This window comes from Falco naumanni, chromosome 4 (assembly GCF_017639655.2).
Source record: "Falco naumanni isolate bFalNau1 chromosome 4, bFalNau1.pat, whole genome shotgun sequence".
In the NCBI taxonomy this organism is placed as follows: Eukaryota; Metazoa; Chordata; class Aves; order Falconiformes; family Falconidae; genus Falco; species Falco naumanni.
Genome location: NC_054057.1, coordinates 94,124,675 through 94,146,124, shown reverse-complemented (window position 1 = coordinate 94,146,124; position 21,450 = coordinate 94,124,675). Strand labels below are relative to the sequence as shown.

The 21,450-nt window shown below is 43.3% G+C and overlaps 1 protein-coding gene across 13 annotated transcripts in view; it reads right to left on the bottom strand.

The window, feature by feature from the left end:
* Positions 1-21,450, bottom strand: part of FOXP1 (forkhead box P1) — a 390,897-nt gene that overhangs the window by 54,420 nt on the left and 315,027 nt on the right. For all 13 annotated transcript variants that reach the window (XM_040591471.1, XM_040591469.1, XM_040591463.1 and 10 more), the window contains 2 exons: positions 15,989-16,148; positions 9,488-9,692 (listed from right to left, as the gene is read on the bottom strand). In XM_040591471.1, coding sequence (XP_040447405.1) covers positions 9,488-9,692; positions 15,989-16,148 — 365 coding nt within the window. The remainder of the gene's footprint in view (positions 1-9,487; positions 9,693-15,988; positions 16,149-21,450) is intronic.

Sequence of the window (21,450 nt, the reverse complement as noted above, 5' to 3'; positions counted from 1 at the left end):
GCTACTTTCTACTTATCCCTGCTAAATCTCATTTTATTCCTCTCTGAACAGCCTCCTAATTTATTCAGATGAAAACGGATTGATTCAGTATCTTAGTTTAATTAGGAAAAAAATGCGATCCTACCACTTTCTTGGGTTTTGCGGGCTTTCTTTCTGTGATGTCTTTTTTTCTTTCCTTTTTTTTGAACTGACTTTCAGCACGGCAGCCCCATTCCTCTTACACACCCAATTCATAGGACAGAGGGAGGTGGCAATGGCGTGGCTTTGGCCCCAATTCAGCAACGCTTTTAAGAACATGCGCAAGTTTAAAAACACAGGATTAGACCTTGGACATCACTGAGACGGAGGTGTAAAATTACAAACGTATATACACCCTTTGTAAGAAGATCCTGTTTGCCAACCTTATTTTACTGTAATTTATATTCTGTTGTTACATTTAAATTTATAGCAAAAGAAAACAAAGAAACAAGATCTATTCTTGTTTAACAAAATTATATTGGTACATTTAGAGTGGAGGCAAGTCTTTCACCCTGACATAAACCGGCGATATGTCAACAGATACAATTTAACTGATTATTCACATGAGTATTTTTCACCCCTGTGTCCCACAGGCACAACAAAACCCAGGCAGAAGGTGACTGTCACATCACATACAGCCGGGCAGCTCGCTGGGTGAGACTTCGCCCACCGCACATCCCTGCGGCAGCTAGGAAAGTGCCCTTGGGGAAAATGTTTATGAAAACATAATTAAGATAAATAATGACTCCAAGGGAGAAATACAGCTAAAGCGCTGAATTCTCTCTGCCACATGCTTTCCCTCTGAAGCATGCTATTTAAAAAAGCACTAAAATCGAGAGGACACAAGCCGACTTCCCCAGGGAAGTGTGCTGAATCATACAGGTAGTGTAAATATCATATGCTGCTGCAGGTGCTAGGCAGTCTATTTGTTTGTGTTTACTAAAAGGCATAACAAATAGTCACACTAAAACAGAACAACATTTGGCATTGGAATGATAGATACCAGAGCAGCCATAAATCACGTTCACTTGTTTAGATTTGAACCGCTGTGCCACACTAACGCCTCAGCCCCCTTTTCTCAGAGAGCCCCTTTGCTGTGATTTGCCCCTCGCAGGGGCAGCATTGCAATGCAGAGCATCTGAGTACTGCGCTCCCAGGAAAAGCCATGCAACATTGGTGGGGACAGGGAAAGGAAGAAAAAAAAAAAAAAAGAAAAAAAAGAAACAGACTTGCGTGACATATATGGCCAGCTCACATCGTTTACAGCTTTGCAACTTCTGAGTTAATTCACAGTATAAACAACGAGGAAAATGTTTCTTCCAAGCAAGACTTCCTGTAAACTGTTCCTTAGAGCGGCGCTGGGCGCAGGGCTGGTGCACCTGCTGATTAACCATGCGCTCCAAGAATAAACAACAACCGAAGCCAGCGAGATTGTTCTGGAATTTGCTCAGAGCTGATTTTTCTTCCCCCATGTTATAAATTGGATTCTACAATAAAACAAACAGCAGAACATAGGTTGCCGAGAGTTAAAATCTACTTTTTACACTACATTGACCACAGCACCCACAGGCACAGCTACAATGTCTTTCTATGAATGGGACAGATTGCCATATGGATGCAGACACTGAACAAGCTGTACAACTCCTGGCGACAAGTGCCTAGGGGACTGTCCTATATTAGCACCACCTGTGCTGTGGAAATTGTGCTCTGTGTATGAAATGGTATTTAAGGGCCTATCATGATGTTATTTTTGAGTACACACAAAAAGGAAAATTACAGTTAAAAAGAATTTGCTGGCTAGCGGATCTGTTGCTCAGTTCCCAAGATCGTTTCCCAAAGGAATAGTTATCTTCTTTATTCATGCAGCCCAAAATGACAAGCTGCAACACATATTAGCGGTTTCCCTGCCTGGGCTTATACCATCATTTTAATGAGAAGAATACCCTTCAAAATATACGTATGTCTTTCCTGATCACACAGACGAAATTACAGCCCTCCCACCTTAAAAACACCAGCTACATGGGAAAAACACTCGATGGCATTACACAAACGTTGCTCCAGCAGCAAGCAACGCAAGATAAATTCTCCTTGGGCTCCTTCTCCCACCCCTCAACATGCAGCAGGTAAAGCCACAAATCCTGATTACCAAATTTCAATGTGCATCTCCCTGCTTTGAAAATATAACCCTGCCTGACTGACAAAAATAGAGCTCCAGCTCAGCACAAGATGTCGAGGGAGGGGGGAGAAGGGAGAGGAGGTTTGCGCAGTACCTAGCTGCTCTATGAAAAGAGAAAGCCTTCCCCCTCTCCAAACTGCAAGAAAAAAAGGATGCCAAGAAAAAGTAAAGTAAAATAAATTGAATTAAAGAAAAACAGTTGTAAAGTGAACATTACAACCTGGGAAAAATGATGTCATTTTATTGAGAAACTCATTTTTTTCCATTAAACCATAGTGAAACGGATAAAGTTTATACAGCTTAATGGTGGAGTTTTACTTTAAATGCTACTCAATATCTTAGCAGTACAATATAACATGATATAACAGCTGTCATACTAACTGCTCAATTTTTATTGAACAGCAGAGAAAATAGTCACACAAAAAATCACCTAACTTCTCCTCTACTTTTATGGCATTTTCAAGGGTGTTTCTTTTCCACTCTCAGGCTGTGATACATATGATAAAAAAAATAACACAGCTCTTCATTAGCTCCCTGCTCAGCTCTTTAGGATAATCAGATCTCCTAAGCAAATGCTGAGGAAGGACAACTTGCACACAGGAGGAAATAAAAAGAAACAGGAATCCACGGCGCAGTAAAACAAAAACAGGTTCCTTTTTAAGACTACTACATAAACACCTCTAATAAAAGAAGAGGACAAATTTTCATTGGACTTTTAAGTATTTAGACAGGAATGTTTTAGTAAAAGTTTAACTGCAAAGTGCATGCAATTAACAGAAAGCCATCAGCTATTTCTTTGGTATGTAAAAATAGCATTAAGCTGTATTAAATGCACGTGTAAGTATCTCAGTTGCAAGAAAAGGGAGGAGATATGCAAAGCACTCAGATATCAAACAATGATCTGTTGGCCAGATGGAGGAATAAAACAATACATATGCTAAAATTTGGAAAAGTTCTGTTCGGCGTCTGCCAAGGCTCACCCAATCTATTTTAAGTGCTTTTTGATACATTAGCTTAGTGTTTGGAGTTGTACAACTGATGGTTATTACGTGGGACCAGAAAGCAGCCAAGCGTTGGAGTGCCGGAGCTCCCCGATGCCGGGGCAGCTTCCCCAGGGCGGCCAAGCGTCAGACAGCACCTTCCTCAGCAAAGGCCCGCACACAGACCTGTTAACTTTGTATCTTTTGTAGGGAAAAACAAATAACAAAGTAGAAACAATTTTCCAGGCTTTAAGCAAAACAATTATTTGAAAAGCGTAACTTGACGGAAGCGCTCCCGGGTGCTGTAGGCCCCCTACAACTTCTTCAGCAGAAGGTTTCTCAAAAACGTGAGTGCCCTGGCAGACGGCAGGCACAGGCAATGCCAAGGATGCTACACGCCCAGATGAAAAGCACTGACAATAAAAAGTGCCTGATCAGGCTTAAAACTGAAGATGAGCAACTCCAGGTCTCAGCGATGGCTAGTACTTTTTCAAAGCTGGTAAGAGAGAGCGAAGTGACTCTGATGGGGAGAACATATAGTAACGGGGGGGGTGGGGGGGGGTGGGGGGTGGGCAGTGAGCGCCAAGGGATTGGGTACTGGGATGCTTTGGGTTGTACCAGCACATGATAGATGGAGAGGGCCAGGCCAGCGTGCTGCTCTGGCTGCTGCAGTGTCACTGTCACTGAGCAGCCCCACAGCCATCACACCCCTACTAGGGGCAATGAGACAGAGCAGCCATGGGAAGAGCGGGATGGTTTATGGGATGCATGGCTGGGCATCCAGGCTTGGCTCACATCTCCGGCACCAACCTGGCTCTGCAGCAAGGAAGCTGCATGGAGGCACCTGAGCTATTCAGACTGCGGGTAATAACGTCAGGGTCATGATGGGGTTTGTGTACGTGGAGCAGCTAAATACCTTCTGGGAGGAAAGTCCCCAGGAACACCCATTTCTTAAGGGAGAATGGATCTGAGGTAACCTAATCTAACGAAACTCTGCTGATGGTACTGTACGACGAGCTAAAATCAGCTGCATACAGCAACTGAGAGGAGCTGACACGGATGAGCAGATTTGATGCTGGCACCAGTGCAGAACAAATGCCAGGGACTACACGGAGAGCAGGCCAAGAGAGGATCAGGCCCTGGAAGCATATGGACTCCAGGCTGAACTGTTTTATCCCGAGCTTTAATAATGGACCGAAGTCTGTAATTCTTAATTGCACTGAATCCTAATGCCCTCATCAAAGGGCCTTGGGGTTTTGATGGAGGATCAGCTGGCATGGAAGGTAACAAGAGTCAAACACAATGCATTAAGCCTAACTAGCAGATCAGTGGTCTGCCACGCCGTTCCTCTCCATTCCCTTCAGAGCCTTCTCCGGACTCCTTCCTCCCACGACGCTGGCAAGAAAAGGCCGTTTAAAAATCCCCTTGTTTATCCCATCTATTCTTCCTATGAGATGGCTGCTTGCTTAGGTGGAAGGGCAAGAATCGAGCATGGTTGTAAAGGGCATAAAGACAACAGAGAACAAACACAGGATTGCTGGCAGATGGAGAAAGGTTTCCTGGACATGCAGCCTTGACCTCCAACTCTTCACCTTACCTCTTGAAAACACGTGCTGCCTAAAATAACAGGTCTAGACCTCCCATTAACTCACTTGTTTATGCACAGCCTCCATCATCCTGTCCCTGCTGCAGTCACCACAGAACGGTGCCAGGGGATGGGACCAGCACACAGGTGCCCGCATCACTCCACAGCACCCTCGGACCTCCCGGTTCAAGCCCAAGCTGGAGCAGCCTCCGCTCACTGCTATCAGTCCTGCTTCTCCAAACCTACCCACACTAGGAACATTCTCAAGCACACAGGTTTCAGGATGCCCACTGCTCCTCGAGTTATCAAGTTAGTAGTCACCTAAAGCAACCGGGCATGCACCCGTTCTGTCCTGCTGTTTTTCTTAAGAAAATAATCAAGCTTCCACCAAACAAGATGCAGTAGAACAAGATGGAAAGCGGGTACTGTCCTTGGTATTTCTAATCACAGCAGATGTACTTAACTGGCTCCTGTTCTTTATTTATTTACTTGTGTAGAGAAAATGCTTGCTACTGAAGAAACCCAAATGCTGATAAGATGATGAGAGGTTTGCGTGCCGGTTGATGGTCTCACTTTCGCTTATCCTGAGTGAATACAAGTATCTATAACTAAATATTTCCCTTAGGGTACTGATGACTGAGGTATGTTTATTGCATTCAGTGAATTTATATATATAATCAGCACAATAAACATTATTAAATTGTCTGAGTAAAATCAAAGCATGAAACACACAGTCAGTGCTGAATTCTAATGATGCTGAATGCCCATGATTGCATGGGGAAAGGATCTTAACAAGCCTTGATTTGAGCTTTGGCATCCGCCTCACAAATCACACGAAATGTTCTCTCTTTAATAGTGCTGAATATTGATAAATGTCTCTGCACGGCACAACAGGGAAGTTGGTCTCTATTGGCAATCTTTACCAAAGTGTGTTTTTTCCTTCTCTACACTCAGGGGTTTACCCTGAATGATTTAATTATAATTTTCCTTGTGTAAGACAAATTAAAGAGGAGAGTAGGAGTGTCATACCAAAGCAGATTATTTATCTCCTTAACAGATTGCTGTGCACCAAACCCCAGAGCTGCTGCTGCTGCTACTTACAGAAACTGGGCGAAATGTGGGACAAAAGCATAGATGTAATATACATTTAAAGCCCAAATGAATGAAAGCATTAACCCATTATTTATAGCTGGAATTGTTTCATTCCTGTGAAAGCCATACACACAGAGCACGCAGAAAGCAAGAGCAGCACCACGACGCTCCCCAGTGCCTGCCCAGCAGTGGAAGATGCCTCCCGCTTTCAAATGTATTTTTGCTTTTCAAACATCCCAGGGTGGCTCTGGCCACCCACCTACCGTTTGCATTTTTTGCCATGAAGGAGAACTTTTGCTGTCACTCGGCTCGCAGCACAGCAGCCCCGCAGTGGCCAGTCACCGGCGGCACCACAGCTGCATCCCTGCAGCCTGCGCAGATGACAACTTTGCTGTGCACAACTGCAAGGCTGGGCTCGCAGCACGGCAACGCGTGGGCACACCGAGCAGCCAATGACTATTTCTCCTGCTATTTTAACTCCCTTGTTTATAAGCAAAATGTGTTTTTACCCAAGACATATACAGCAGAGCTGCTGCTTGCCTGCTGACTTTTACGCAGGTGCCTTCGCTGCTGCTGCGGTCAGCCAAGTTCCTCCTGTCTCGCAGGTCTCGAGCAGCCTCGCAATCTGACCCGTGGGATCAGGAACCCCATAAAACACAGCCTGAACTACCCCAGAGACATGTGCCAAAGATGACAGTGATGATAGTAACTCCCACATAACCAACTTGCCTCCTGCAGCCCACTCCTCTCAAAAGCCCAAGAGGAAGGGGGGTGGGGAGGGGGGGGAACAACAGCTTTACAGCACACCCTAAAAGTTAATGTTACCTGTATATGATTATTTATTGCTGCTGGGCAGTCGTTACGATCTGGCTGTGCTTAACCGTTAGGACACTTACAGCTTTTACTATGTGCTTTTTATTGTTGTTTAAATCGAAATAAATAGCTCTTGGTTGTACCAGACCAAGCCAACAGCCAGTTGCACAGGAGGTGCAGGAATGAGAGGGGGAAAGCCAGAGCCCAAAAACCTGCCCTGGCCAGCCCAAGCTGCGGACCTGTGCGACAGGAGGTGGAAGGGCTGGGATCTCCCTTGCGAGCCCTTCCAGCAGCCACATCGGGCACGAGCTTGGGCTAGGGACCACCTCCGCAAGCCCCCGTGTATTTGCAAGCTCAGTTGTTGTGCTGAACCAGCTGGGTACAAGAACATACATGGATTTTACTACAAGTCTAGCAAACTCGTGCTCCCACCAGACTCACGATTTTTTTCCAGTCTTAACCTTTGCAATCAAAAAACTACCCAAACCCTGCTCATGCCTGTGGCCTCTTTTGGAAGTATGCTAAAATTTCACGTTCTGTGAGCTTTCAAATACACACCTGACAGCAGAGCACAGCTACTCCTTACTAACTGCTCACTCACCACCCCGAACTCCCTGCCCGTAGATAAATACCCTTTCAGGAAGGAAACTAGCGCAACACATCTCAACAAGAGGAGTTTCTGTGTCATGTGAAATCCAGGCAGGCACCACGGTGCCTGATGAGACTGCAACAAAACCCTTAAGTGCATCAGTAGGCATTCTTCTGCGCGTAGTCTCCTGCTCTACTTATGGATGAAGATGTAATTCAATCACTGCAGCAAATGGATGGCGTAAACCCTCCATATACCAAATAGAGGCAAGATAAAGCAAAGTCTGTAGCTCTCTTATTTGTATTCCTAAATATACCTACTTTTGTATTTTGATATTGTAGAGAACTCAATAGATATGTAAGAAAAGTATAATGGCAAGCTTTAACAATACACCTATCAATTCAGCCACGGAGGATTTTAAGTCTTCTAAACTAAGACACTCTCAAAAACAGTACCATGGCATGTTTATGCCTTTGTAATTAATTTATCTGGAACTTTACTAATAAAAACATATGTATCACCTTGTTTATAGATCCCAATTGCCTCCAGGCCACAATTACAGGACTCAAGACACATGGATTTCCAGTTCTGCTTGACAGTATACACAGACAAAATTCTTACTTCAAAACATTCCTGTATTTCCACCGTATTTCAAACTAAACAGCAATGGCACACTGTTTCCTCTGCCAGACTGCCATCAGCAGACAGCACATGCCTTGTTCAGTGAAAGAAGATCCATTTCACTGCATGGATTTTTATTTTATATACTTGGTAAGAAAAACATAGATAAAAAATTTATTGAAAAGTCATAAACCCATCTTGTTCAGCTCTATATGCAGCAAAAAGGGAATGTAATTGTTTAATAAACATCAAATTGTTTTTAGTATCCCATGTAAGTCTTCATGAAAACCATGTCCTTGACACTTACATGCATTATAAATGTATACGCTGACGTTCCCCCACACGTCCTTGCGACGGATATATAAAACGATGCCTTACACACACAGCAGTTCTTTCAACACTGGGTATGCTCTCCTTTAAAATCTATCCATTCCCAACAGCACTATTTTCTTAATATTAGAAAGACATAAGACATATTTATATAGCTTCCCTATCAGTCTACTTTCAGACCACCAGAAATACAAACTCTATGGCTTAAAAATTCCATTATCCTCTTTCTAATGAATGAAGGGAGGACAGAAAGACAAAGCCATCAGTTTCCATAAAATCCAGCTTTCACTAGTGTCTGCTATAATGTTTCTAGATGGGCAAAGGGACTCTCCTGAATGCAAAGAAGCACTGCCCTCCCTGCAGCGCCCACGCTGCTCCCGCGCTCCCAGGGACCCTTCTCCACCTCCACCTCCTCCTCCTCCTCCACCGCCACCAGCAGCGATGCTGAAGCAGCGGCAGGCGCTGGCACCCACGGCCTGAGCTCCTGGGACCGTCTATCTCACCGTAAGCAAAAGTTACGTTGTTAGACGCGCCTCAGTGAAATCTGGGGGTGTAAAGAAACAACACCTGCAATAAAGCATCCTTTGGAATAAAGCAGAGCCCGCACGGAGAAGCACGTCAACAGACAACCCCTGATTGAAGCCATTTAACAATGCAAGCCTAACAAGTACAAATTAACTCACACTTTTAAAAGCCAAACACCACCAGTTAGCTAATTTTATCAGCACTTAAAAAAAAAGAAAAAAAAGAAAAAATCCACTTTGTTTTAGAGAAACCTGGTGAACTCAAGCCTATCTTGCCTTGTGAAAGCAGGTAAACACAGAATAAAGAAAAAAAATAAAATAAGACAAATGCATCGGATGAGACGGGGCACTGAAATTTGGCAGAAAAGCAGGTGGTAGAACAGCCTGTACTGACCAACAGATTTTTTTCCTCAGCTCCAACCTGCAAACCCAAAGCAAATCACGAGGAACACCACCCATGATGCAAAACTCAAAAAAACAGCTTACACTCTTCACACTTCCCCCAATACGCTTATCCAATGCACTTCTAATTAGCTAATTGTGCCCACATTGATCCAATTAACAAGCCATAAAGATCTGAACAAAAGGAGCATATTCTGCCCAGTGGAGAGTCTATTCAACCACGCCAAGATCAGACAGAGCAAGATGCGAAGGACAAAACCGAGGCCAAGGCGGTTGGCCACCGCTCCCCACAATTCCACCATCGTTTCGGCACGCTTTTCGGAGATGCTGACGGGTGGAAACCCCACTGGCACCTACCTCTCCCTTTTAGGAGTGTGGACCGATAGCTGTCCATTAGTTGAGGCATGTGGGTTGATGATTAAGGAGGTCTTAGACGGCGCGGAGGAGGAGACGCAGGTGGTGGACAGGTCCAGGCTGCTGTGGTTGTTGCTGGCTGCCTCCTCCGCTGTGTGCGAGCTTGTCACTTCCTTCCAGAGCTGCTGCAGTTCTGTTGGAATCATGCCTGAAACAAACAAATTGGATAATTAAATCAATTAACAGCTAATTCGGCCGTCTTCAAACAGTAATTAAATCAAAGAGTCAGTAAACAAAGCCTAGTGTTAGTTTTGTGTGTGTGCCCGTGTGTGTTTTTTGCACATATTGGTGGGGTTTTTTTAATAACCAAAGGCTAACCCCGAACACCATACACTCTGCTAAATATTCTGATGTGACACCTGCAATACTTGTGTAATGCAAAATCCGGTGGTGCGGGGCAGGGGGATCCACACGATACAACACCCACTCCAAACACCACGGTAATTATTATTATTTTTTGTCATTTTTAGACCAGAGGGCCCATCTGCAGAGTCCCTACTGAGGCAGAAACCCTCCTGCGCTCACAGCAAGGCTGACAACAAAGGTGACCAAGGGCTACGCTGCAGTCAGCTGGAGAAATGTTTTTCTTTTTTTCCCCAATTTTTTTCTCTCCTTTTTTTAAGGAAAGTGAATACTTTCTAACCTGTTTTTAAAAGAAAGGAAGGTCTTAGGAAAAAAAAAACACCACTCAGCTTTATTATTATGACAACACAAACCACAATATGACTAATTTTGTGCTTAAGTTTTAAATGATGACAAATAGCTTTGTTATTAAATACAGTTTTTATTAATCACTTTTAGACATAAATTATGAATTCATATTGTCTTCCTGAAATGCTTTTCAAATTTTAACAGTCAAATTGATTATACTATGATTATTTCATTAACACACCTATCTTTCTCATTAATTTTGGTTTCTTGAACTGCTCGCTTAATTGATGGATGTGTCTACTGAAAAACTGTGTAACTTTCTATACAAGTAACACTATTATTACTGTCATTTCTTAGATCAATGCTAATGAGCCATTCAAAAGTAAAATGAAAACATAAAATAAGCTTCAAGAAATAATAATAAAAAAAAAATATTTTTTTTTAATTGTGCCAAAATGGACACCAGGGTTAGGACACAGCATTCCATAAATAATGCAAGTGAAAACTTTGCAAACTGCACTGGGCCAGAGCGAAGGCTGGAAGGGGGGGAGCCACGCGCGTCAGCGTGACACGGGCACGCACTGAGATCATGCTTGTGGATAAAGCTTATGTTTGTGACATGATCAAACAAGTCAAGTTTCTCTCACTGAAGACTATTTCAGTGCTCTTTCAGAGAAGGCCATGGGAAAAAATTAGCAGTAGCGAGAGACACATCACTTAAATATTTGGGGGGGGGATAAAAGCCAGTGTCTGTTCTGTGTGTTTTTCAAGAGATTTCTCATCGCTGTGCTTCCAGACCATCACTTGGATGACTGTTCATTGTTTCACCATATTGCAGCACTGGGGCTATCCTAAGGAAACCTGCCATTTTCTGAGTGTATAGCAGCAGCTCACACAGGCATGTATCTCACCAAACCTAAGGTATTGAAATAAAAAAAAAAAAAAAGCAAAAGAAAAAAGAGGGAGTATGCATTATATTCATTTGAAACACATAATAAAAAATGCCAAGGTCTAAATTTAATTTATTTTTGTCATTTAGAATACAATGGATAGATAATCATCTCAACGTGATCAGCCAAACATCTTTACTTTGCTAAACTGTTAAAGATTTTAATTATGCTAGCTTTGGAGAGCACTGGTCTAATGAGGCGATAGACTCCAGAGAATCTAAGTGGTTAAGAACTGTGAAATGAGTCTGATAGGATTTTTTTATATTCACCGTGGATCGTTTGCATATCAAAGAGGAGTAAATTATTGCACGACAGACCAATAACCTTCCCCGCCTTTCTGAGAGTAGCATTAACAAAAACAGTTGGTCTCCGGTAACGGTTCACCACAAAAAAATGCTACAATCCTTAAGTATCTGCAATTAATATATATTATGAAAGAAGCTTCAATTTATACATTAAGTGATCAGATATTCTTAGGACATGTCCATGTCTCTAAAGCCACGTCACTTTCCTTTCATCAGACCCAAATGCCAATTATATTTTGATGGATTTTGTCCCAAATGAGCATTTAGTTATTAGACATATTCAATTATTACTTGTCCTCTGAAATTAAACCTCTGAGCAAATTAAACAAAGAAAAAGGTCAGTACACAAGCCTATGTCCTGTTTTGCTGCATCGGGGCTATTATTTTCAAACACCTTGCAAAGTGACAGTGTGGGATGTATTTTTAGCTAACACGCTTGACAGGACTGTCTGTGCACTAACAATTACCTGTGAGCATGGCTGACCCTTACACCACTGTTTACTCAATTGAAACAATAGTGAATAGACTTGTCTGTTGATGATAACATATTGATATGAGACCATATGAGTCGACACCTATTTTTATTTTCCAGAATAAGCAAATAGGGAAAGAATAACTGGGCACTTTTTTTTTTTTTTTTTTTTTTTTTTTTTTTTTGCTTTTTGGCCACTACCCCCTTATCTGGATTTCTGCAGGTTTTTAATTAGAGACAGGCTAGCAGCCATGCTCTTCTCCCTGTCCCCCTCTCTCCTCTCGGTCACTTCTGGATCTACTAATCCTTTATCCCAAGGAAGAGCTTCCAAGTCTTACAGTCATTAAAATATACACACATGTAGTATTTGTATCTGGCTGTACATCCTCTGAAAGTCAAGGTCTTTGGTCTAACTTCCTACAGAAGCGTAACTCATATTAGCATTAATGACAACTACACCGTGTATTGAAAGAAAAATAAAATATACCCAATTGCATGTGGAAAAAATGCTGGAGATAATAAGGAGGATTTCAGGCTGGGTGACATTAAAGAGTTAACTGTGATGTCATACACATCTGCACTCAACCAGTCGCTTAAAAATGAACACATCACTTGATTAATAAAATAAAATTTAAAAAAAAAAAAAAAGCCTCTCTCGTCCTTCCCCGAATTTAGTTCTTTTGGAATAATTCTGGAGAGAATTCCTAACTAGCCTGTCAAACTGGGCAGCTGAAAGGTATGCTCATTACTCATCAGCAAAATGGTTAAATAAAATAATAGAACAAATGGTAAAAGCAAGTCAAATAGATCCACGAACACTCGCAATAAATTATGTAATTTACCATTTAACAGTTTCATTTTAACAGCGAGAGCTAAATTTCAAGTCAGATTCCCAGAACTGCGCTGCAATTACCCGAGATCGCTACTGCCAGTGCTGCAACTTCATACGTACCAGCAACGGGATTTAGACCTGAAACTGCCAAATCTACGGGAGCAATCAAGCACCCAGATGTCTCAGTCCTATTATTTTCACTCACTGGTGATCTGAAGTGTGATTTGTAGTTTCATTTTGCAGATACTAAAGATCTAGCTCTTGCAGCTCAGAACACTGCCGAAATGTGGTTTATTTTTAAACTGTTATGTACAGATGTAAAATCTAGATTATAGATGTGTCTAAATAGAAAGCAGCAAAGATTACACAAATATAACATTAAAGGATGTGCTGTTTTGTGTAAGACAATGGGCGAGCACTAAAAACTAAAATGAAACTAAAATACAGCTTTAAACAATGTATTAGTTCTAAAACCATAACAAAAATATCACTTACAAAGTAGCATTCTCTCCTTAGAAACATTTATCACTATTACAGATGCTTAAGAAGAAAAGCAAAATGCTTTTAACCAAATTCATAGCTGCATTTTCTAGAGGAATGATTTTATTTTTTTTATAAGCACATTTAGAGTATTTGTCTCACTCTTGCAAACTGTTCTGAAAACAAAAGGGCACGAGGTACGCAATCTTTTTTTTTTTTTTTTTTTTTTTTTTAAGTAAGAAGTGTCCATTACCAATTATTTTAAACTATAGCCCTGGCTCTTCATTGCATTTTTCAGGACAACTAGTCCCCTTGATTATGAAAGAAAATGTAGGCACAGGTTTAAAAAATGTATGTTGTGGGGACAGTTGACAGATTACTGCTCACGGAACTCAATTTCCCAACCCCAGGTATCACCGGCTCAAAGACAAACAGAGTTGCTCAACCTCTTTGTGTCCTTGTACCTCCATACCCAGGTGACCATGTTCAAGCAAGCAGAAAGTTGATTTAAACCTCATAATGACATCAGTTTTAAGCCATCGTCTCTCTGATAAAAAAGAATAAAATATCGAGCTGTACTGCAACCTGCCTGAAATCTCAAGTTACTCTTTCCTCCCGCCGCCAAGCCCCCGGCTCCAGCCGCCCCCAGCGCTCGCAGCTCATCTCCCTGCACGAACCAGCCCTTGCTGCTTATGTTTACGTCGTCTCCGGCATGCAAGCAAGCACCCCTTAGGTTTTAAATACGCTTCTTTGCCAGGACTAATAGTTACACTACCCTGCTAACCATATCAATCAATGCCACGACTGCTGAATTACCTACTGGTGTCTCCGATGTGTTACCGCACAGATTACACTTCATGCATCACCACATTCATTTCTTTCACATTACACATGAGCGTGTCTTGTCACTGCCCAATTGCCCTCCTTTGGACAGCTTAACTGATGTACTGTACAATGAACCTTACCGAGCAAACTTAATAGTATAGGAGCTGTGGGAAAAATTAGAAAGGTTGAAGCTTGAGTCCGGTGGGTGTGTGGGAACAGCCTGGGATGCTTCCGACAATAAATCTGAAGCGTAATTAATGCACGCTGTAACATTTTCCAAGTACAAATGGCATTTCATCTACATGCCCTTTTACCTGGACTGGTTTCACGCCTCCTCCCCATCACACCACACATCGATGGTGACCCACTAACTGCCACCCTCGGCCTGATGCCGCCCCCAGCCAGGCATCACCTCCCCATGCATCAGCCTCCGACCCAGCAGAGGACCAGCCTGGACCAGGCGCCCAGCTCCGGGATACTGGCAGGCTACGCTGCCTCTCGCAGAGGGAGGCGCCAGGTCCCCAGCAGCTTAGCCTCTCGAGACAGGAGTTTGCTGCTCATGTACCCTTGTGGGTCTGGCAAAAATAAGCCTAAATAAACCACGCCAGCCACACCACAAAGCAGACTCCGCTCCCCAGTTTTGTCTTCATTTATCCACGTGAGTTAATTCCCACCAGCCACCCTGTTCTCCTTCTTGCAGCTACGTACACACAAAGGAGGGCAAAGAACCGGAGCAGTTTTGTCCCATCCCCTCCATTTATTTAACTGAACAGAGCTGAATGTAAATTCATTATATGGTTTAGCAACTAGTAGGAGCCCTGAGGCTGCTTCAAAGAGCCCAAATCATCCAACCTGAGCTGAGTCAAGTTATTGAGGTAGATGTTTAAATTTATTATGGGGCAAGGGAAGCAAAAGGCATGATTATTCAGAACTACCAGCATCATGGTTGAAAGACCTGGTCCTCCCTGAACCACGCCAACTCTGTCTGCCTTAATCACACCAGCCAGAGCTCAGGCAAGTCTGTTAAAATGTCCCCAGGCTTGCAGACAAACCCAGTTTAAAAAAAAATAAAATAATTCAAGCCAAAGAGGCAAAGACAGAATAAAAACCCCAGGTAATAATCACTGTCAAAAGTAGTGTAATTTAAGTAGTTATGGCTTTCAATGTATCAATATCTTAAAAAAAACACACAAAAAAACAAGGTAAGAAAAAATAGGGATGTCAGCAAAGCAGTAACTTCTTGCAGAGTGCAGGATGGAATAAAGATGTAGGAGGATCTAATTGTCAATAAGACCATTAAAATTAAATGGAGTTAATCCCAATTTGCCTCACTGTGGAGGGAGGAACGAGGCTCTGATGCAGACAGGCAGTGAATAGAAGGCTGTGTAAACAGGCATGGAGAGGAGACACTGCCACCTCTCCCTCTCAGCTGCAGCAAAGGGCAATCAAATTTCTACAGCTCGGCAGTGTGCGGATCAGAGCTCCTCCGTGCCCGGCTCCTCGCCAGGCTGGAACCAGAAAGGGCCCAAGGAACACATTTAGAAAAGGAAAGGCTGCTCTCACACTACTCTCAGCCATGAACCCAGCACCAAGAATCGATTAAGACGGCCCCTGTGAAGGATTTCAAGCCCAGATGAGTACAACCAGCAGCTTCGAGCCCGTCAGACCGGCTATAGCTGTGCAAATTGAATCTGAACTCCAAACTGCCTGCCTCCCGCTAGCCAGGGTGGACCCATGATTTCAGCATTGCCCTTCTCAAAAAATACCTCTATAATGCCCACCCTGCCTGTCAGGATTTTTCTGGGCTTATTATTTTATGAGCCTATGAGACTTCTCTCCTTCTCTGGTACTGAGTGACAATTTCGTGTGTGTGTGCATGCATGCTACCACTTTGCCAGACAGCCGGCAGCTCCCACACCCCTCACCTACCTTGTGCAAGGGGTTGCAAAGGCAGAGTAGGCTGGCCAGGCTGGATGGTTAGCAGCCCCTGACGCTGCAAAGACAGGAGGTGCTGCTGTTGCAACTGCTGCATCTGTAAGAGTTGCTGCTGAAAGGCCAACTGCTGCGTAGCCACCTGCTGTTGCTGGGGCTGGAAAAGAACAAAAACAAAACAAAACAAAAAAAAAAGCACGTTTGTCAATACAGAGCAAAGCATTAATGGAGGATTTACAGGGCTCCTTGTCTCAACACACTTCAACTTCTGATCGCAGTCACCCGTTATCAAGGCAAGCTAGCGAGCCCGTCACCCCGTATCAAAGACCCCAAGGCACGCTTAGGTGCTAGAGCTAACCACAGGGCTGCAGTCGATTCCCACCTCCAGCGGTTACTTTCATCCTGCCTAAATCCCTCCTGCCATCCCAATTAAAAATGTATGCAGCGTTTCTTGGTCCATGCTACCGCATCGCCCTGGCCCACGAGGTTGCGTTCTACCCCAGAAGCGGCTGCATTTCAGTGGCGGATGAAGCAAATGCTGCTGGCTGTTAAAGTCCCGGGTAATTCTTTGAGGCAAAGAACATGTGTAACGTGAGAATCACACCACACGATCACATCACACTTAGATGTAATGAAAAACAACCCTGCACTGTGTCCTGTTTGCTCATGCGAGGGTTGTCTCAACTATTAAGGCATTACGACTGGCTTAATTTATAGTATTTTATACTTACTCTCTCCTCTTCATCCATCAAGCCCCACAATACTTTCTGTTCTGTTTGGAATTATTCTGTGCTGTATTTAAGGCTGCTACTTCTGCACTTTGAAAATTTTAATTATTCTCACTAGAAAGAAGATGGAGTTGCTTTACTCCACAGGGACGTGAACCTTGAACCTTTGAGGTGTAAAAGAACATGTTGCTTTTCTCACTACTGTACCCAGAGAAGCTTTTAACTACTCTGTTTATCACTTCTGACATAAATAAATGAGAAAAAATCAGACCTTTGAAGAAGAAAAACTTCATCTAATATTGTTAATTAGCCATGACAAACGATGAAATAACATTGTAAATCTTTCATAGAAACAGCCACTAGATTTTAATTACACACATTCATAATTTAGCAAACAACATCTTACTTGAATGTGAGTGTTTAATATGTACAGTACTCCAGGCTTCAGAGTCCTTAATTTTGTTCAGTTAAGGAAGCCTCTAGGTTTTACTTCCATGCTCATCTTGTATTTTATTTGCTTTGTTCTTTAAAATCCATGAAAGGCTTTGCATTTTGATAAATATCTTTTTATTTATTGTACAATGACAGGAGGAAAACTTTTGTTGTGTAAAACATCAATACATCATGCCAGTGTTTAGCAGTTCCTTGTGCTAGCCAAAAAAAATTAATGTAGATTTCCTTAGTAATTATCTGAGTGATAGAAAGATAATACAGTGCAGTAGTACAATAAATAGAAGGAAATTATCTAATATCCCTAATCTGCTAGGAATCATATCAAGGTGGAGGTCTTATACACATTATGGCTAACAATTACGGAAAGAAAATTAACTCTTACAAAACTGCATACTTTCACAAACCCCAGCCAGCTCCCAAGCTTTCTGTCGCCCTTCCTTGACACCAAGCCAGAGGATCGCTGGCCCCATTCCCTACTGGTGTCAAGTAGGGGGAAAAAAAAATAATATATCCACCAGAGCTGCGGGAGTAGGACTGACAGACACCAGCCAGGGATCTGGCCCCCACCTCCTTGTACCACCACGCCCCACCAACCCTAACACTGCAACCAACTGTACACCCACAACTGACCCAACCGTCAATTTATCTGCTTTATAAAGTCCATCTACCTTATTTCCAAAGACAATCTAGGACATCAAGAACACAGTTAAATAACTAGGTGTTTAGTTATCCTAAAACTTGGAGAGTTTTCATTTCTTTGCAACAGCTTGCTCAGAGAGATCCAGCTGCTGCAACTATGCAACAGCACCAGATGAACACAAGCCCCAGCAACAGTTACATTAAGAGTTAGTGTTTGCCTCCATCAATATTCATTTGCTAAATATATATCCTTATTATGTATTTTATATCTATAATAAATGGTATTCCACAAAAATCTAGTTACAGTAAGCTGGGTTTTACCTATTTGCTGCCTGAGTGTAAAGTTAGCATGGTTTTGGTTTTGTTTTTTGTTGTTGCTGTTTCAAAAATAAAAGGAAAGAAAAAAACACCTTTATATAAATTGACTGATGCCCATTTGGTTGTCTTCTCAGCTATCCTAAGAAAAGCTCTTGAACACTCTTTACTTTGAAAAGCCAGGATATAAAAGTATACAAGGCCCATTGTCCAAGAAAGAATTTAAAAGCAAGACACGTTGCCAAACTGCGCTCCCCACCCAGTTACCAAACACAGGATACAAGGCAGTTTGTTTACTTCTCACAATTGAATGCATACAAAAAAGGTCTCAGTGCAGTCCTGTTGTCAGGTCAGTAGTCAGTGTTAAAATGCTGAAATATCCTGATAAAACTTGCATTTTTGATCCCCTCCCTAAAGCTTCTGTCAAAGGTCTGTTTTCCTTTCTTAGGTTACTCCCTACTGCCTAACATAAACTGTCACAACTGCCGGAGGACAAACGGCCCCATTTGGAAAACAACCCGCTCCATCCCACGCCGCGGCCCCAGGCCGGACCCCCCCGTGGCTCTGGGCCCCCCCGGCCTTGGGGAGCCCCCGCTTTGGGGAGCGGCGGGCGCAGGGCTGCGGGCTCGCTGCCGGGCACCACGCGGTGCTCGCCCTCCGCTACGCCACGCAGCCCTCCAGTAAAACCTGCCAGAAGCCTTACTGGGGTCCCTCTGTTATCCTGCTTGGGGGTCACATCCCTTTTACCGGCGGGGCTTGGGAGATTTGTTGTGTTTTCCTTCTTTCACGACAGCACAATAGGACAAGGCACGAAGAAAATGACTTGGGGGACACAGGACATGAATACACTTGTTCCATCTGTCAAGGTACAAACCCGACCCTCGTTAGCACGGCAGCCGCCAGTCCCCAACACGGCACTGCTCGCCATGTGACCCCACCGTCAGTTTTAGTACGAGAGAGAAGCAGGGGAAAGAAAAAGGATTGAAAAAAAAAAAAAAAAGAAAAAGAAAAAGAAAAAAAGAAAGACCACCATTGCACCGCTGGCATGCTAATTGAGGAAGAATAACCTCCTTAAGGCAGGGAAAACGGGCTGAATGAACAAACCTGTGGGGTGGGCTGAAATGCATCATCCAAACAGGCCTCCACGAAAACCATCAGCGAAAATTCCCCCCTCCCCGGAACCGTAGCAAACGCTGCAAAGACTTGGGCCCCTTGTTCTCTGCACAGCTACCCTGTTAAAATGCTCTTCTTGAACCAGGAAGGAGTCCGTCCTTATTGTTGCTTTCGATAGTGTAATATCAGAAGTGTGACCACAGTAAATCAGTGTGTTAGATATTGAAATGCCATCACATTGTCTAACTCCCCTTCTCGTCTTTTTAACACAAAGTATTTTTTTCTTTAAGCTCCGAGCCCTCATCTTTGTGTCTGAGATGCTCTCCTGTCTGACAACAGCAATTTAGAAGAGTTAACTTTTATCGTTCATTCTGCTGTGTAACTTTCCCCTTCAAATTTCTTTATCTGCCCTCTGAGCTCATCTGAACTTTCATGTTCTCCCAGCATGCAGGCTTGCATTCAAAACTATGTCTAATAGACCAAATAAGAGGTTAATAAGAAGTGGCAACAGAAAGAAAAAATACAATCCCTGGTAACTGATAAGAATGACAGTGGCAGCCCTTTATTGTTTGTCTTCAAATATAGAGTTAAAGATCTTTAAAAAACTAAATTTTGACGCCTTTGAAAAGAAAGAAGCACAAAATAACAACAGGGGGTTATTGCCTGCCAGCCACAGGGGAGAAGCTCCATAATTCTTATTCTCCCTTTTGAAGGCTGTTAGAAATCTGATTCAAAAAAGCAACAGCAGAAGGAGAAAGCCTCTTGAGGCTATCGCCATTTCCTGTGATCATGCATAATGCGTTTCAAAAGTGGGTTTTTACCAATTCTGTTGATCAATTGCACCTCCTTCATATTCCCTCTTTTTTCTGCTGTGTTTACATCTGATGTGACTCAATGACAAGCGCTGTCTGAGACTGTGAAACAGACCTGTCATGTTGATTTATGGGCGCATCAAACCACGACTTGTCCAAACTGAAACTCGCAGTTCATTAATTAGAGAGTTGTGACTTTGAAGTCAGCTTTCAGACTGTGGTTTTTAACATTTGGCTTAATTTATATGCTCTTGAATGTGGATCTCTAAGGAAAAAACTGAAATTCCCTTCTTGTCTTTGAACTTCTTTTGACCGCACAATAATCATTTCTTTGTCCAGAGTGATGCCTGCATCCCAGAGTCATTAACGCGCATTGAACTGCCACTGATGAGTAAGCCCTACTGAATTAGAAAAACAGCCAGCAAAACAAAGCTGAGAGCATTCTGCACAGTGATATCTCACAATTACATGCCTTCCCTCCCTGTGCCATTTCCATTTTAATTACTGTTAGTCCTTTAGATTTACATTTTAGACACTTTTTAATCTGTTCCTTTTTTATTATAGTGGTGCCCGTAAGCGCGCTATGGTTAAGGTTGTGTCAGCGTTTCCATTATAAACCCCCCTATTTTCAAGGGTTTATAACTCAGCTGGAAAAATTCACTCTGGGTTAAAACTTGGCACAGGTGGCACAATGTACCAAAATTTCAAGGGGGGGCAGGCAGGGGGCAGGAATTGATGCGCGCTTTGAGCAACGCCGTTTGTGAAGTGACACAGAAGTGCTGCCGCTATCGCAGGACATCGTGCAGCATCTCGTGCCAAGAGGCAGCTTTCGAGGATCTACCCAAGCCAGCATTGATGTCAGATTAAACATGGAAGCCTCGAACGCCTCGTGACTCCAGAGTTGAACTCGGTGCCTTAAAAAGAAATGTAACTGCAGCAAAATTAAATTTCAGCACACCACAATCAACAAAGTTTAGGACATGACAGGTATTTTGAAAGGGAAGTGTATTTAAAGGACAGGCAGAAAGTGCCCGGGCCCGTCCCATTCCTGCCATGGACCATGGTGGCATCACAGCAAGGTCTCCTGCCACCACGCCGTGAACGGGCGGCGTTCCCATGCTACCTCTGCCTCCCAGACCTCGCTTCTCAGTGTCGCCACCGATGATGCGCCAGTGCGGTCAGTCCCTGCCAAGCCCACGCTGCGAGGAACGTGAAACTAGAACCTCTCCACTGGAAACGGCAAGCCCAAACCCAACGTCTCTTGGCATTCTGCCCTGCTTCCAGCGGACAGCACGGTATCTGGGCCGGCTGCTTGCCCCCTCCCCTCTCCAACATAACTAACTTCCAAAAGCACTCTCCCAAGATACAAGTCTAGATGCTTGCTCCAGTACTCATACCG